General features: G+C 34.9%; 1 protein-coding gene across 2 annotated transcripts in view; it reads right to left on the bottom strand.

Annotated features, from left to right (window-relative positions):
- LOC127875366 (threonine aspartase 1-like) overlaps positions 1–17038 on the bottom strand; it is a 30858-nt gene that overhangs the window by 11270 nt on the left and 2550 nt on the right. For both annotated transcript variants that reach the window (XM_052420400.1, XM_052420399.1), the window contains exons 2-6: positions 16856–16923; positions 16542–16610; positions 12137–12257; positions 11597–11681; positions 2639–2718 (exon numbers count right to left, since the gene is read on the bottom strand). In XM_052420400.1, coding sequence (XP_052276360.1) covers positions 2639–2718; positions 11597–11681; positions 12137–12257; positions 16542–16610; positions 16856–16923 — 423 coding nt within the window. The remainder of the gene's footprint in view (positions 1–2638; positions 2719–11596; positions 11682–12136; positions 12258–16541; positions 16611–16855; positions 16924–17038) is intronic.

Genomic DNA, 17038 nt, shown 5'->3' with positions numbered 1-17038 from the left:
AATTTCACCATTGTCAGAATATTTTTGTTGTTGCCATAACAACAAGAATTTTTGACGTAGGAACAAAATGAAATGACGTGCATAATGTCCATATTGCCATCTATCCATGTTTTAAGTTTCATGAAAAAATATTAAGAACTTTTAAAGTTATCGCAGGATCCAGAAAACCACCATTTCAGCAGTATTTTTAGTTTATTTGTTGCCAGAGCAACCAGAATTTTTACGTATGAACAAAATGAAATGACGTGCATAAAGTCCATATTGCCATCTATCCATGTTTCAAGTTTCATGAAAAAATATGAAGAATGTTTAAAGTTATCGCAGGATCGAGAAAAAAACACCATTTTAAGCAGTATTTCTAGTCTATTTGTTGCCATAGCAACTAGAATTTTTGACGTAGGAACAAACTGAAATGACGTGCATTATGTCCATATTGCCATCTATCCATATTTCAAGTTTCATGAAAAAATATTAAGAACTATTTAAGTTATCGCAGGCTCCAGAAAACCACCATTTTCAGCAGTATTTCTAGTCTATTTGTTGCCATAGCAACCAGAATTTTTGACGAATGAACAAAATGAAATGACGTGCATAATGTCCATATTGCCATCTATCCATATTTCAAGTTTCGTGAAAAAAATATTAAGAACTTTTAAAGTTATCGCAGGATCCAGAAAAAACACCATTTTCAGCAGTATTTCTAGTCTATTTGTTGCCATAGCAACCAGAATTGTTGACGTATGAACAAAAATGAAATGACGTGCATAATGTTCATATTGCCATCCATCCATGTTTCAAGTTTAATGAAAAAATATTAAGAACTTTCAAAGTTATCGCAGGATCCAGAAAAAAACACCATTTTCAGCAGTATTTCTAGTCTATTTGTTGCAATAGCAACCAGAATTTTTTGTAGGAACAAAATGAAATGACGTGCATAATGTCCATATTGCCATCTATTCATATTTCAAGTTTCATGAAAAAATATTAAGAACTTTTAAAGTTATCGCAGGATCCAGAAAAGTGTGACGGACGGGCAGACGGAGACAAAACCATAAGTCCCCTCCGGTGAAACCGGTAGGGGACTAATAAAAAAAAAAACGCGTCGTCATTTCACTTTTTTTCATTATAAGTATTAAAGGCCCTTCATTCTTTGACAATTTTCCAAAAAAAAGTTGCCACCAACTTTTGCCTATGGAGTCATTTAAATATGGCGATTAAGTGTTAACAGTTTACATGCTATCCCTCAGTCCATTCTACTAGCCAACCACAAACGACGAAAAAAGAAAAGTTCTAAAATACCGCATTTGTTTTACAATTATCAGTTTATATTGATTAAAATATCACGACAAGTATATAACATTACTTGGAAAAAAAGTTCATATTATCAGTATATTCGGTAATAAAATTTCGCGATATATGTATATATATAAACAATTCACTACGCATGCACAATTTGCATTCCTGTGTTTACCACTTGACGATGAAGATCAATCTACTTGCGTTATTTATAGTTAACTGGTAGTTACCTGGTAGACATACCCAGTAAAATTGTATTACCGAATATATTAAAAAGATGAAAACTTATCAACTTCTTCAAGTAATGTAATATACCAGTCGTGATATTTTAATCAATATAAACTAATCATTGTTAAAATATACGGTATTTTAGAACTTTTCTTTTTTCGTCGTTTGTGGATGACGGTCCCTTTAATTGTCGGTTCTGTATACAAGCATTTTTGTACAAGTGGACCATGATCTCCTGCAGTGCTAACCTGCGTTCGAGGTACACGGAATGTCAACGACTTAACATGGTGGCGTACGTTTTGATCACAATTTCTCGAGATTCTCACATGGCTTTTATATTTGTAACATTATGTCCAAGTTCCATAAACAATTTGTCATAAATCAGGCTACTAGAGTGGTAATACGTGTTTTATAAGATAAGACTTGGTTTCCTCTTTTTTTTAATCACGTGACCCAAATTCCATCTCAGCCCAAATATTGTTTCAAAAACATCTGTTCAAGTTTCATCGATTTTAAATCATAAATGTCGGAGAAGGGTCTTTAAAGATTTGTAGGCCTATATTTGGACAAACATGATCTACATTCAAACTGGTTCTATATATTGTAAAAATAAACATTCTGACCAAGTTTCATCAAGGTTGAGTTTTTAGAGTTTGTTTTTGTTTTGTTTCAATTTTGACCTAGCAACCTTGTTTTTGGAAACACGTAGCACAGATTCAAAAGCGGCAAAGGTACTGCTAAGATCATGATTGAGGAATAAATGTGGCCCATATAGTGCGGGGCAAGGTGTTTCTTATATATTTCCTGGTCACCTAGTATTTTTGACCCCTATGATCCATATTTTACTCTGCAAACATTTTGTTCAGATAATCATTCTGAAGATTGGAGCGAATCTTTGCCTCTAGAGTGGTGCACACTGCACAACGACGGACGCCGGATATAGGATGATCGCAATTGCTCACCTTCAGCATGAAACTTGAACTATTTACGTGATCAAAGCTGGGTTCGGCGCTTCGGAAAGGTCAATCAAGTGCATCGGGATTTTAAAACAGTTATAAGGTGGGTTTAACACACATAAGCACATAACCAGGTACATGAAAAGTGACTAGCTGACCTGTCGTAAGGTCCGATTTTGAAGTAACAGGGATCCCTTGTGTTTGTGCCCAGGATTGTGCGCCTTCGCCAACCAGAAAACTGCATACAATAATTGCATAAATATAAACATATGTATTATAAATGTGTTATGTCAGTATGTGCAATTGGGTAGATATTGAACAGTTTCAAAGGTTACACTGAGGAACAGAAATGTGTGGTGGAACAAACAATATCTGTCTCTTTACTGTGACAGCATGCATATATTTTCAACAAACTATATATATTTCTCAAAGAATCCAACTTTACTAGCTATGAATGGTTTGCTGGTAATTGCACTAGAAATAATCAGCAAAAGGCACTTTCTGTCCTTATTAAGCATGTGTAGGTTGTAGGCTTGGCTACTTGGTGTTTTGTAATGTCAGTGACCTTTGCATAATCGTAATAATGATGTGAACTTGATGGTTGGCAGAGAAAAGTGATAACTAATTACATTTAGATGATATTAGTTATATATATACATAAGATATGATTATGTTAATTTTATAAATTATCTATATTTAACACAAGTACCTGGAGGAAGTAAACATAATTAAGGAATGGTATTCATCAAATAGGTTTGACATTATACAGGTATACACCTTAATTGAATACCACTTCAAAGCTGTCATTTACTTTGAGGGAAAGTCATTTGGTAAGTGTAGCTGCTCCAGGAAAGGTGTATATTTCATAAAGTGAAAGTTTCCTTGCATACCCTTATCTCCTTGGTTTCATAAAGAGCCATTGCTTGGTATGCTCATTGTTAATTAATGTAATATAGAGGTAAACATGATTTCATTTATCACAATATAACTATATGTTTTTACATTGCTACTTGATTTTAATACCACCCAGGTAAAATAAATAAATGTATTATTTCAATGGTTATATTGTTTGAAAATCGACCCCTTATATTTTAACCCTTAATACTGTGTTTTCAAATCTGTGTTGTTTGTTGTTGTTTTTTTTGCCAAGGCATGCACACGTCAACAACGATGTGCGAGATACATTTTATATGTAATGTTTGGTATAATATTATGTTATGCCTAACACTTAAACTTCACAAGTAAATTAGTTTAACCTAAAATACACTTATGTATCCACGTTAAGTACAATTTAAATTACTTTGAAATAGAGTTTAACTCTTATTTCAAGAATATGTTTTAAGAAAAGTTAAGGCATGATATGTACCGTCCGTGGGGATTCATGTATATCCCTTCACTACCTAGCAAGGGTAATTTATAAAACATATCTATCGAACAGAGGCACTGCCTAAGACAATAACAGAAGTTATTCCAATCTTGACAAACGTACAAACTTAATAGTAAAACTAGTGAAATGTAGATGCTAGTTTTAAATCTCTTATCTCAAGATCTAGACAAAAAACGTCAAAGTTAAATGAGTATAAAATGCCTTATTACAGGTATTTTCATGTATATATTTGTAATTCTTTCAAGTACTTATTCGATGCTATTTTAAAATAAGGTCACGATGATACGAAAAAGTCATTGACTTTTGCGCGTGTCTCTAACATAAAACAAACCTATTTCTTATGTTAAATATCAAATGACAACATCACGAACTGCCTGAAAAAGCACATTTATTTCTTCCAATAAACACACTTTTAATAAGAAAAAGATCATAATGGTGCAAAACGTTTTGACAGTCTGGTTATTACACTCTGTTTTGTTAGACATACCAGTACTAATATAGCAGTGACATCTGTAAAGAAATTAAAAGATCAAGTCAAAGAAGGACATTGTAATAGCGGCTAGCATGCATAGTACAAATGAATAAGGGTTGTTGTAATTGAATCAAAAAGTATGTGCATGATTAGAGACAGTGCGCAAAGAGTACAGATGGTTCATGTGAATAATAGGAGATGAACTAAAGATGTATGTGTAAACTTGGATGCTCTTACAATCCACCTTTATCCCAGAAAAAAAGACTTTCCGAAATTATTAAAAAAGTAACGATAATGTGTCAGTATTTTAATTCAGTAAATCAATATACCAGGCGGGATTTAGGTCACATTCAATTGTTAAATTGACACTTATACACAACAGTAAGGTCTTGACATTTTGCAAATAAAGAAAACCTGCTGGGATATGATCAAAAGGCGAGTGAATATAATACTCTTAAAATGATGGCTATCTCCGAGCGACATTGTTGCAGGAGTGGGATAATATTTCTAAGATATGTGTCGCAGATCTTGTGCTGCCGTTGCAGCGAATAGTAAATGCATTTATTAATAATTCAAGAGGCGGTAACACCCGGTATCGACATTATCAAAATGTACAATTTTGTTTCACAGTTGATTATTTCTAAGAACATGAAAATTGTATATTGCATGATTACACTGACTGAATGCCCTTAATTATTTCTACCCGTTGTTATAAATAAATAAGTCATTACGTGTTTACAATTTTCAAGAATATGCCGCGCCAGTGAATATGATGCTTTCTCTTATTTCAAACATTTTTCGAATTTCATCCTCACATACGACGCCTATGAATATAAGTCGCATATAAACTATTATAAAATATTTCCAAGTATATATTGATTCGTGTTGATCGATGAAATGTTTCACTCTCTCTTATGTTTGATTTAAGATCAACGCTGCCGGTTTATTACAATCGTTCATTAAAATGGTGTTTACATTTGTCATCTCATGTGTGTTATGTGCATGTTAGCCGTATAAGCCATTCTTAACATGTTCCCGGGGTAAAACCAGTACAAGGTATCTTTGGGTGAGATCCAAAGAATTCTCCCACAGTGAGGATCGTACCCATGTCTCCCGGCCGCTAGGCAGACACCATATCCACTACGACACGGCAACCGTGACCTATAATAAACCATGTTGGTAGCTAGGTAGATGAATGTTTTTATGATCATTTTTACATCTAGATGTTCATTACGGAACACATTCAAGTTAATGCGTTTTACTTTTCACATTAGTATTTACGTTCGCGATTTTGAAAATTTTACTTTTGCCGTGATTTTTTTAATTTGTTATGTTTGATTTTTTAATGTTAATCAATGACAATTAAATTTACATGAAGTATTAGATATGTGTTGAATGAGTCAAAATTTCAACAAAGTCCGTTCTAAAATAAGGGAGCTATGTTGATTTGATAACGTGTTGCGTTAGAAAAAACTCAGTGTAGTGATTCTTTTAATTAAAACTTTCTAGCGCATAAAATCTTTTACTTTGTGTTTAATGTTTAATTTCAACAAAATAATTGATCTTTCCTCTAATTTAATCAAAGTAAACATTTTTGGCAAAAGGTTTCGCGGTCGAATTAGATTCTTAATGTTTCTTCACTGTTACACTTTAATAACTTCCCTATGTTTTACATTTGCCAAGTAAACAATAAGGAGATGTAACTTGAAATTCACAAAAAGAGTTATTGTTCGTGTTAAAAAAATATTTATTAAGTATTGTTAGAGCATTTAATGTTTAAGAAATGTTTCTAGCAAAATACTGCGTATATATTCTGCTTATTTTTGTGGCAGTGAATAAGAAATTAATGATCTGTAAACTCCGGAGAGTACGGAGGGCATTCGGTAATCGTCGTCAAATACCAAGGCAATTCGGAAACGTCGGTTTTTTCCGACTCGTGACTTTCCTATTCGTTGGCAAGGTGGCTGGTTCGCCAGTATTTAAAGGCTTACAAATTGGCAAGTTGGTCACTTCTGCGGATCAAGCGGGACACCATCCGAAGAAAATGTATGGTACTATAAAAGAACAGTACCGTACTCTGGAGCATTTTGGTAATTACATTACGTTGACTTCAAACGGTGCTGCCCAGGCTGCAGAGTTCCTGTTGCATGTGTAGATGGTCTTCAGAGGGTTGGAGTTAGTCCACGGAAGTCGTACAATAGAGTTGCGGAAGCTTCACCTAGGGCCTTGGTTTGATGAAAAGCTAGTGGTTAATAGAAGTGTGTAGATATTGAATGTAGAAGCTTCGTTGAAGGCAACGGTCCCCTTTTTATCGAATTGCATATATTTGTGGTGACTCGAGTATTTTTAGTTTCGAATAATAAAGCAGGCAGCATAACGAAAATTAATTATCCGGATTGTTATTGTGTAACTGACTGTCGAGGGCTGCGGAACGAACATAGTGACCGGAGGCCGAGCAAATAGCGCTCGTAGGCGGCTTCATGTAGTCCGCTTCGCGCTACACATGCTTCATTTATGTCGTTACGGTCGATCAGAAAAAAACCTATTATTATAAAATGGCTATAAAGATTATTGAACAAACGCCAACTGACGGTTTTAAAGAATGGCACACTTTGTGTAAAATGAAAGTCCGGACAAAACTGGATTTTGTGTTGGGTTTTGTGAAAACCCTCTCAGCAGGTCCTTTGATACATGGTCTAGACCAATCTCAACGCAGGGTTGTCGTTCCTTGCTTTCGCATACAATCTCTGCCATCACAAGAAAATACTACCAGACTTGGAAAGATTTTTTTTTTGGGGGGGGGGGAGGGGGATAGTATAATATTATGAAAAGTAGAATCATTTTCTTTTATATTTTTAAAATAAGAGTATTAGTTTAGGTTCATAATAAACAAGAGATGTGTTTGTCAGAAGCACAATGCCGCCTATTACGCCGCTTTGAAATAAAATTTCAATATATCATTTGGCAGGTTCAGAAATTATCTCCCTTTAAAAGCTAATTACTTCCCTTGGATGGTATTTTTGGCTTTTGACCTTTCACCACTCAAAATGTGCAGCTTCATGAGATACACGAGAAGTAAGTAAGAGATTAAATGGAGAAATGATATTTTTTTTACCTTTGACCTTGAAGGATGACATTGACCTTTCACCACTCAAAATGTGCAGCTCCACGAGATACACATGCATGACAAATATGAAGTTGCTGTGTTCAATATTTAAAAACCTATGATAAAACTTTAACAAAGGTTAAAGTTTTAGGAAAGAAAAATACAATGATATTTGACCTGTGACCTTGAAGGATGACCTTGACTTTTCACCACTCAAAATGAGTAGCTACATGAGATACACATGCATGGTAAATATCAAGTTGGTATGTTCAATATTGCAAAAGTATTCGAACTTTAACTAAGGTTAAAGTTTAGGCAGGGTTTCCCAGCTTTTTGTATGAACAAAATTCCCTGATTTTTTTCTGATTTTTCCCTGATGGAAAATAAAATTTCAGGATCATAATTTCGACCTATTTCTTGTTTTAGACACCCTCAATAATTAGCAGTTGCAGACAATAGCATGTATTATATTTATGCAATTTTATAGCAATGGCCTCCCATCTCCCTTCACAGCCATCTTTTCCTCACCAAAGCCATGCAGAAAAATCGATTTGCTGTTCTAATTGTATGGACTTTTAGACAAAAGTCAGGAAAATCTGACCAAACAAAATTCCAAGATTTTTCCCTGATTTCAGGAACTTTTCCGAAATTCCATGACTTTTCCATGACTGGAAAAAGTGCAAGTCTTTTTCCAGGTTTTCCCTGATTTCCAGGTTGGCTGGGAAACCTGTTAGGGACAAAATGACAGACAGACAGGACAAAAACAATATACCCCCTGATCTATCGATCCGGGGGCATAAAAATAATTACCTAAATTAAACAAGATGTGTTTGTGAAACACTATGTTCCCGTATATGACGTTTGACCTTGAAGGATGACCTTGACCTTGACCATTCACCACTCAAAATGAGCAGCTCCATGAGATACACATGCATGTCAAATATAAAATTGCTAGCTTCAATATTGCAGAAGTGACATTACATGAGCAATTTTGACCCATAAATTTGACCTTGAAGGATGACCTTGACCTTTCACCACTCAAAATGTGCAGCTCCATGAAATACACATGCATGCCAAATATCAAGTTGCTATCTTCAATATTGCAAAAGTACTCATAAAATGAGCGATTTCGGCCACATATATTTGACCTCTGACCTTGAAGGATGACCTTGACCTTGACCTTTCACCACTCAAAATGTGCAACTCCATGAGATACACATGCATGCCAAATATTAAGTTGCTATCTTGAATATTGAAATATTGCAAAATTGTAAATTAAATGAGCGATTTTGACCCATATATTTGACCTTTGACCTTGAAGGATGGCCTTGACCTTGACCTTTCACCGTTCAAAATGTGCAGCTCCATGAGATACATATGCATGCCAAATATCAAGTTGCTATCTTCAATATTGCAAAAGTTATTGCAAAATGTTAAAGTTGGCGCAAACCAACCAACCAACAGACCAACCAACAGACCAACAGACAGGGCAAAAACAATATGTCCCCCACTACTATAGTGGGAAACATAAAAACATAACAACGGTAAAATTTTTGTACCACGTGGCTATGCTTTCATCACGTGGTTGGCTATGAAGGCAGGGATTTGATCCAGCTATGCTGGTTCCAGTCAAATCTCTAGGCTGAGGTTGGGTCTAGACTGCGATGTTCCAAGAAAGTTTGAGAGTGTACAGTACAAGCAAATTCGTGAGACTACAAGAAAGTTTGAGAGTGTACAAGCTAATTGGCAAGAATGCATGAAAGTACAAGATGTGTTTGTGAAACACAATGTCCCCATATATGACGTTTGACCTTAAAGGATGACCTTGACCCTTCACCACTCAAAATGTGCAGCTCCATGAGATGCACACGCATTTCAAATATAAAATTGCTAGCTTCAATATTGCAGAAGTGACATTACATGAGCAATTTTGACCCATATATTTAACCTTGAAGGATGACCTTGACCTTAACCTTTCACCACTCAAAATGTGCAGCTCCATGAGATACACATGCATGCCAAATATCAAGCTGCTATCTTCAATATTCCAAAAGTATTCATAAAATAAGCAATTTGGGCCACATATATTTGACCTCTGACCTTGAAGGATGACCTTGACCTTTCACCACTCAAAATGTGCAGCTCCAGGAGATACACGTGCATGCCAAATATCAAGTTGCTATCTTCAATATTGCAAAAGTATTCATAAAATGAGCGATTTTGGCCACATATATTTGACCTCTGACCTTGAAGAATTACCTTGACCTTGACCTTTCACCACTCAAAATGTGCAGCTCCATGAGATACACATGCATGCCAAATATCAAGTTGCTATCTTCAATATTGCGAAAGTATTCATAAAATGAGCGATTTTGGCCACATATATTTGACCTCTGACCTTAAAGGATGACCTTGACCTTGAACTTTCACCACTCAAAATGTGCAGCTTCATGAGATACACATGCATGCCAAATATGAAGTTGCTTTCATCAATATAGCAAAAGTTATTGCAAAATGTTAAAGTTGGCGCAAACCAACCAACAGACCAACAGACCAACCAACCAACAGACAGGGCAAAAACAATATGTCCCCCACTACTATAGTGGGGGACATAAAAAGAGTGTACAAACAAATAAGCGAGAATACTGTAAAGTTAGAGAGGGTACCAGCAAATAAGCAAGACTATAAGAAAGTTAGAGTGTACAAGCAAATAAGCAAGAATACAATAAAATAAGAGAGTGTACAAGCAAATAAGAGATAATACAAGAAAATCATGAACAACAACAAGAATATTAGAGTGTACAAGTGAGACAAAAGGGCACACAAGTAAGATAGTTAATGTGTAACACAACAGTTACAGAATTGTTTCCATCGATCACTTCTGGACTTTGAAACTTACAACAGCTGTCCAAAGCATGCTCGACTATTCTTCCTCTTTGCTAGTATAATGAATGTTCTCTAATCATTCGATCCGGGGGCTTAAAAAATTACAGCATCATATCTCCATTAAATGTTAAAATACTCAGTGGACACTTATATCCTATTTTAAGTATCAGTGACCTTGATCCAACTGGCCCCAAATTCAATCCCAACATACATCTGCATGGAAGCCACCTACACACAAAGTTACAGCATATACCTCCATTCATCTTAAGTTAATGTGCAGAAATCATGTTTACTTGTAGCAAGCACACACAATTATATTAAGAACAAAAGAGGGCATTATCTTGTTAAATATCTGGTTAATGTTATATGTCTTGGTCAGTGAATGTTCATGATAACCCTATACACAGGAGAAGTGTTATTTCCATATCTGCAAACGTTCACCAGAATTGTCCAAGTATAACAAGAGGCATAGTTCTGCTAAATTGCTGGTTATAATTTTGTCAGCGACCTTGTAAAATGACAGCAACCACATTTATGTAGTTCAATTGAATACCTGAAGTAAAAACAGTGATATGGGGATGTTGCACTTAAACTGAAGCATTAAGTAGACAAAGAGATTTGGGTAAGTAGCACAGCTCTGATCATTGGGTGAATAGTGGAGCTAAAAACTGCATGCAACCTTAAATTTATGTTGTAGTTGTGTGTTGTTTCTGATACAACTGATAACATGCACAATACTCAATTTGTCAGCAACTGAGAGGCATTTTCGAAGACCGTGCTATACTCAATATAAAACAAAACAAACATGCTTTTGAAATACAATTACAATTTTTTAATGCTACATCTTCATTACTATTAATAAAAGAGACAAAATCCATACAAAACCAAACATACTAAAATATTATCTCCCATAAGTTTATATGAATTATTAAGTATGGGAAAGATTTAACATTTTCGCAATGATTCTGCAATGCCCTAGGATTCTGTTAAGCCAAAGGGACAAATGCCTGCAGTTAGTAATGGTATTAATTTTCTTTTTATGTTGTATGTGCTTTATTTATTTTTACATCACTATAGAGCTTACCTAGTCATAAACACATACGGTACCATTTAGACACAGGGCTAACCCTGATAAGGAAATTCAGGCATAGGAATGGTGACAATAGCCCTTAAAAACCCTGGGTAAAGGTCTGTGCGGCAAATTTTCATTAAAATGTTTATTATCAACTAAAATAAATGAAATCACATATGCCAATAAAACCTACCATGGTGGAATCCTACCGAGTGATAAATTGCCTTCCCTCTGGCATGCAACAAGCTTCTTAGCAACCAAGATTGGATTACGAACTCCTATGAAAAGTAATTAATAAAAAGCTTTATAGCAAAAAAGGCTGTCCATATCTTACAACACATATCTCCAAAAGCAATTTCAGCAAGTGACAGTGAAAATTTGTAAATAAAAGGGAATGAAAATGTGACATACATTACTTCACTAAAAAAGACTGCTCTGGAAAAACATGGGAACATAATTAACAGTATGTATATGAATACAAAAATCCATTTAGCAGGAAAAGCAGTTATTTTAGTTCCTTTTTGTAATAATTTCTAGCAAATGTGCTGGATAATTCAAGATATTGGGCTTAAAACATACCTTAAATCTGGCTGGACAGTTTGTTTTTATTTAAGTAGCCCATATTTGGCAGCATCAAAAGACAAATTGAGGATCATTAAATAAAATACATCAAAGGGGTAGAGGTTTTGTTGTGTTCCATTTACAATGAGAAACTATAATGCTGAAAATCTACCTGAAATAGCTCCAACAGCACCAAATGTAAGAGAGCTTCCCTCCATTAGGCTTGCATCACACTCCACTGTGCCTGTCAGGGTTAGGTTTGAACCCACGCCAGCATTGGTCAGAGGGGAGTCCTGATATCAGAATCACTCTAATAAGGACATACTGAAAACATGATTGCCGAATTATTATTTACTTTTTTTTTTAATTAATTTTTTTATGCTTTAAGTCATAACCCTTATTTTATAAGTTAAGTTTATATTTTACCACTAAATTATGTTTCCTGTTACAAACCACCACACCACAAAAGTCATCATTGGTAGACAAGATTAAGGCAAAAACGTCTGTTTATGGTACTTTATTTGTAAAATATATGTTTGGTTGTTCTTTAAACATAAGACATATTAAAACAAGAGATGTGTTTGTCGGAAACACAATGCCCCTTATTGCGCCGGTTTGAAAAAAAAATTCAATATATAATTTGGCAGGTTTATCAATTATCTCCCTTTTAAAGCTTATTACTTCCCTTGGATTGTATTTTTTGACTTTTGACCATGAAGGATGACCTTGACCTTTCACCAATCAAAATGTGCAGCTCCACGAGAAGTCAGTAAGAGCTTAAATGGAGAAATGAATTTATTTATTTTTACCTCTGACCTCGAAGGATGACCTTGACCTTTCACCACTCCAAATGTGCAGCTCCACGAGATACACATGCATGCCAAACCTCAAGTTGCTATGTTCAATATTAAAAAAGTTATGGCCAATGTTAAAGTTTTCGGACGGACGGAATATTTGACATTCGACCTTGAAGGATGACCTAGACCTTCACCTTTCACCACTCAAAATGGTCAGCTCCAGGAGATACACATGCATGCCAAATATCAAGTTGCTATCTTCAATAGTGAAAAAGTTATGGCCAATGTTAAAGTTTTCGAACGGACGGACAGACACCATATATTAGACATTTGACCTTGAAGGATGACCTTGATTTTTCACCTTTCACCACTCAAAATGTGCAGCTCCATGAGATGCACATGCCTGCCAAATATCAAGTTGCTATGTTAAATATTGAACAAGAGATGTGTTCGTCAGAAACACAATGCCCCCTATTGCGCCGCTTTGAAAAAAAAATAAAAAAATTGACCTTTGACCTGGAAGGATGACATTGACATTGAACTCCAACCACTCAAAATGTGCAGCTTCATGAGAACGCCGGTTTGAAAAAAAAAATCATTTTTTTTTACCTTGAAGTATGACCTTGACCTTGAACTTCCACCACTCAAAATGTGCAGCTTCATGAGATACACATGCATATCAAGTTGCTATCTTCAATATTGAAAAATTTATGTTAAAGTTTTACGGACGGACAGACGCCATATATTTGACATTTGACCTTGAAGGATGACCTTGACCTTCACCTTTCACTACTCAAAATGTTCAGCTCCATGAGATGCACATGCATGCCAAATATCAAGTTGCTATCTTCAATAGTGAAAAAGTTATGGCCAATATTAAAGTTTTTGGACGGACGGACAGACACCATATATTAGATATTTGACCTTGAAGGATGACCTTGACCTTCACTTTTCACCACTCAAAATGTGCAATGTTAAAGTTTTTGGACGGACAGACGCCATATATTTGACATTTGACCTTGAAGGATGACCTTGACCTTCACCTTTCACCAATCAAAATGTTCAGCTCTGTGAGATGCACATGCATGCCAAATATCAAGTTGCTATCTTCAATAGTGAAAAAGTTATGGCCAATGTTAAAGTTTTTTGACGGACGGACAGACGCCATATATTAGATATTTGACCTTGAAGGATGACCTTGACCTTCACTTTTCACCACACAAAATGTGCAGCTCTGTGAAATATAAAGTTGCTATCTTCAATATTGAAAAAGTTATGGCTAATGTTAAAGTTTTCGGACGGGCAGATGCCATATATTTGACATTTGGCCTTGAAGGATGACCTTGACTTTTTACCACTTAAAATGTGCAGCTCCATGAGATACACATGCATGCCAAATATGAAGTTGCTATCTTCAATATTGCAAAAGTTATTAAACTTAAACAAAGGTTAAAGTTTTGGGACAGAATGACAGACAGGCCAAAACAATGTACCCCCTCTTCTTCGAAGAAGGGAGCATTAAAAGACTACCTGGCTGAAATTTTGTTTACAAGAACTGCCAAAGGAAGATATCTAGCATAAATATGTAAATATTTGTAATGTGAAAACATTATCCATGCAAAATCTAATCATTGCTTTGCTGATGTATAATCATTTGAAGGCTTTTGTCTTACAATGCTGTAACCTGCTGTTCACTACTGACTTTTGCCTCTACATTATCTACTGTGTGTAAAAGTGTTCTCAGCCACCAAGAACACAATACACAATTTTTTAAACATGCACTCAAAGCTGAATCCATAGATTGTGTTTGCGCCATTTTTTATGTCAAGAAACAGAACAACAGAAAAGATATTTACAAATAACTTAACCTAAACTTTTTTTATACCTCCATTTCCACTACTGATGACACCTTTTGCGGTCATGTGATTCGTTTTATTCATCCCCAGTAACACACTGGGTATGTCGATACTTTGATAACAGATGGCACTTCGATATCAGATAACAACAAAAGCCACGCGCGAGAGGTAAGTTCATCGTTTTTTTTAAGTATAGTATATATAGATTAGTTTTTTAGACAAGGCGCATGGTCAAGTTTATAAATGGTGTATCCATTTCTAATGTCAAGAAAAAAATCACTGAAGAATGGTAGATTTTACCCAAAAAAATAGATAATTTGGTCGGAAAACAGCATAAACTGTGTGAACAGCAAACATTTCAACAAAATAATACTACTTAGAAATATTGCAAAAAATTGTTTGATATTCCAGCATGTGGAGTAATCACTGTGCTTCAAATACTGAAATTTTGATAGTATTCAATGAAATCTAAACGAAGATAGAGCATGTTTTAATAGATGGTATTCATGAAGCTGTGGATACTTTGATTCCCGATATAGGGCACTTCGGATAACAGAGACTTTCAACAAGTTGGGCACTCTGATAACTGAGTTTTATCTTCAACATGAAATGCATTTTATGCGTATTATGGCTATTCTTACCAAACATTTTGAAGTACGATTCAATTGCATTGTCAAGCCCGACACATTGGGAATATATGCATAACGTAATTACATACACATGGAAAATATAACCAAGCAAGGGGTTCTAAAGCGGCATATACACCTCATAAAATCCTTTGTCATTGGTGCTCATTAGATCTAATCATGAAGACAATATTAATGCGTAGCCACAATATTTAAAAGAGATTGGAAAACTCCCTTTATATTGAGCTCTACTTATAGGAAGCACTTCCCTTTACACTTCCCTTTCCATTTTATTTTCATATTCCAAAGGGATAAGAACATGTTTCGGTAATTTATTTTTAATTTACGTCAGAACATACATTTTTATTTATTTCCTGCTTACTATAACAGTATTCCACAGCGAATTCTGCATTTCTGATTCACTAAATAGAGTGTGTTATATCTGGTAAAAAGTGTCGAGTTATCTAGAATCGAAGTGACAATATTTTTTAGATGATCAGTAAAAGAAGTGTCCATGAAAATTTGGCATCCAACTCTTGAAAACATTTGAATTTCCTCAAATACGTTAGTTTACTAAAATTTAACATGTTGTAACATTAATGGACATATTGATCTTTTATTTCAATAAGTTGGCACGTTCTTGATTTATTTCCAAGTATTTATATTTTGTTGAAATACGTACTGATCATCAAATTCATGATGATTATCGATAAAATGTTATCTCTTTTTTATAATCCACTGTTTTTTTTTAAAGAATTTCTTGCTCCTCAATACGAAGCACTATACCATTAATCGACCAAACAATGTTACGTGTCTGAAAACCAAATGAACAGAACATAAATGCAAAAAATCTGAAGAAATCAACTCTCGCACGTGGCTTTTGTTGTTATCTGGTATCGAAGTGCCATCCGTTATCAAATTGTCCGCATACCCGGCGTGAGTAAGTTAAAAGGAAATGACACTCCTTCATAATTTGGATCATTTTGAGAACAAGTATTACCCATTTGCTTTGAGCAAAAGTATTGAACTTATGTGCTTAGACTATCAGCAACTGAAATCCTGGCATATCTTTACAGCCTGTGAAAACATATATTCACATAAAATGTTAAAATCTATAAATCATGCTGTAATAAGTGTTGGTATTGCTTAAATTAGTGGCATACATTTTTTTCATAAAAGCCTGGGGAAATGTAAACAAACGTTCATATATCTTTAGTATGATATGTTGTTCAACATATGCGTTTTAGCAGGATAATAGTCGTGTGCAAGAAAGTGTTTGAACAGACTCATACATGTACCTCTAAAATCTGTATTGCCATAGCAACCGAATCTTCCGCAGTGGCCCCATTTCTTAGCAGCTCCATTGCCTGGGCAATAAAATGTTACCATGACATTACATTATGCACCTACTACAAAATCTGCATTCACTTTAAGGTAATAGAAAATAGTCACTTTATAAGGTCAACACACGCAAAAGTTAAAACAAACATTATGAATGAAATTTGACTGTAAAAATAAGAAATTCATATACAACAGATTTTGGTTTCAGCCAAATTTGAATTGATTTGCATATTGTGAAATTTCATATTAAATCAAATATTTGTAATATTACCTTTCTACAAGCTTGTGAACATACTTGTTTGTACAATCCTTCTTTTTCTTTGGAATGAAATCCTGCACCTGAGACAAAGACCATACTAGGCATCCTTATTTTGGTTAAATAGAGAAAAGGCAGAAGTAGTTAACCCATTTTTTGCCTAGTGGACTCTCCCATCCTTCTAAATTGGATGAATTT

This window comes from Dreissena polymorpha, chromosome 3 (genome assembly GCF_020536995.1).
Source record: "Dreissena polymorpha isolate Duluth1 chromosome 3, UMN_Dpol_1.0, whole genome shotgun sequence".
Taxonomy (NCBI): domain Eukaryota; kingdom Metazoa; phylum Mollusca; class Bivalvia; order Myida; family Dreissenidae; genus Dreissena; species Dreissena polymorpha.
The sequence above is the reverse complement of the archived record's forward strand: the minus strand, read 5'-3'. Positions and strand labels throughout refer to the sequence as shown.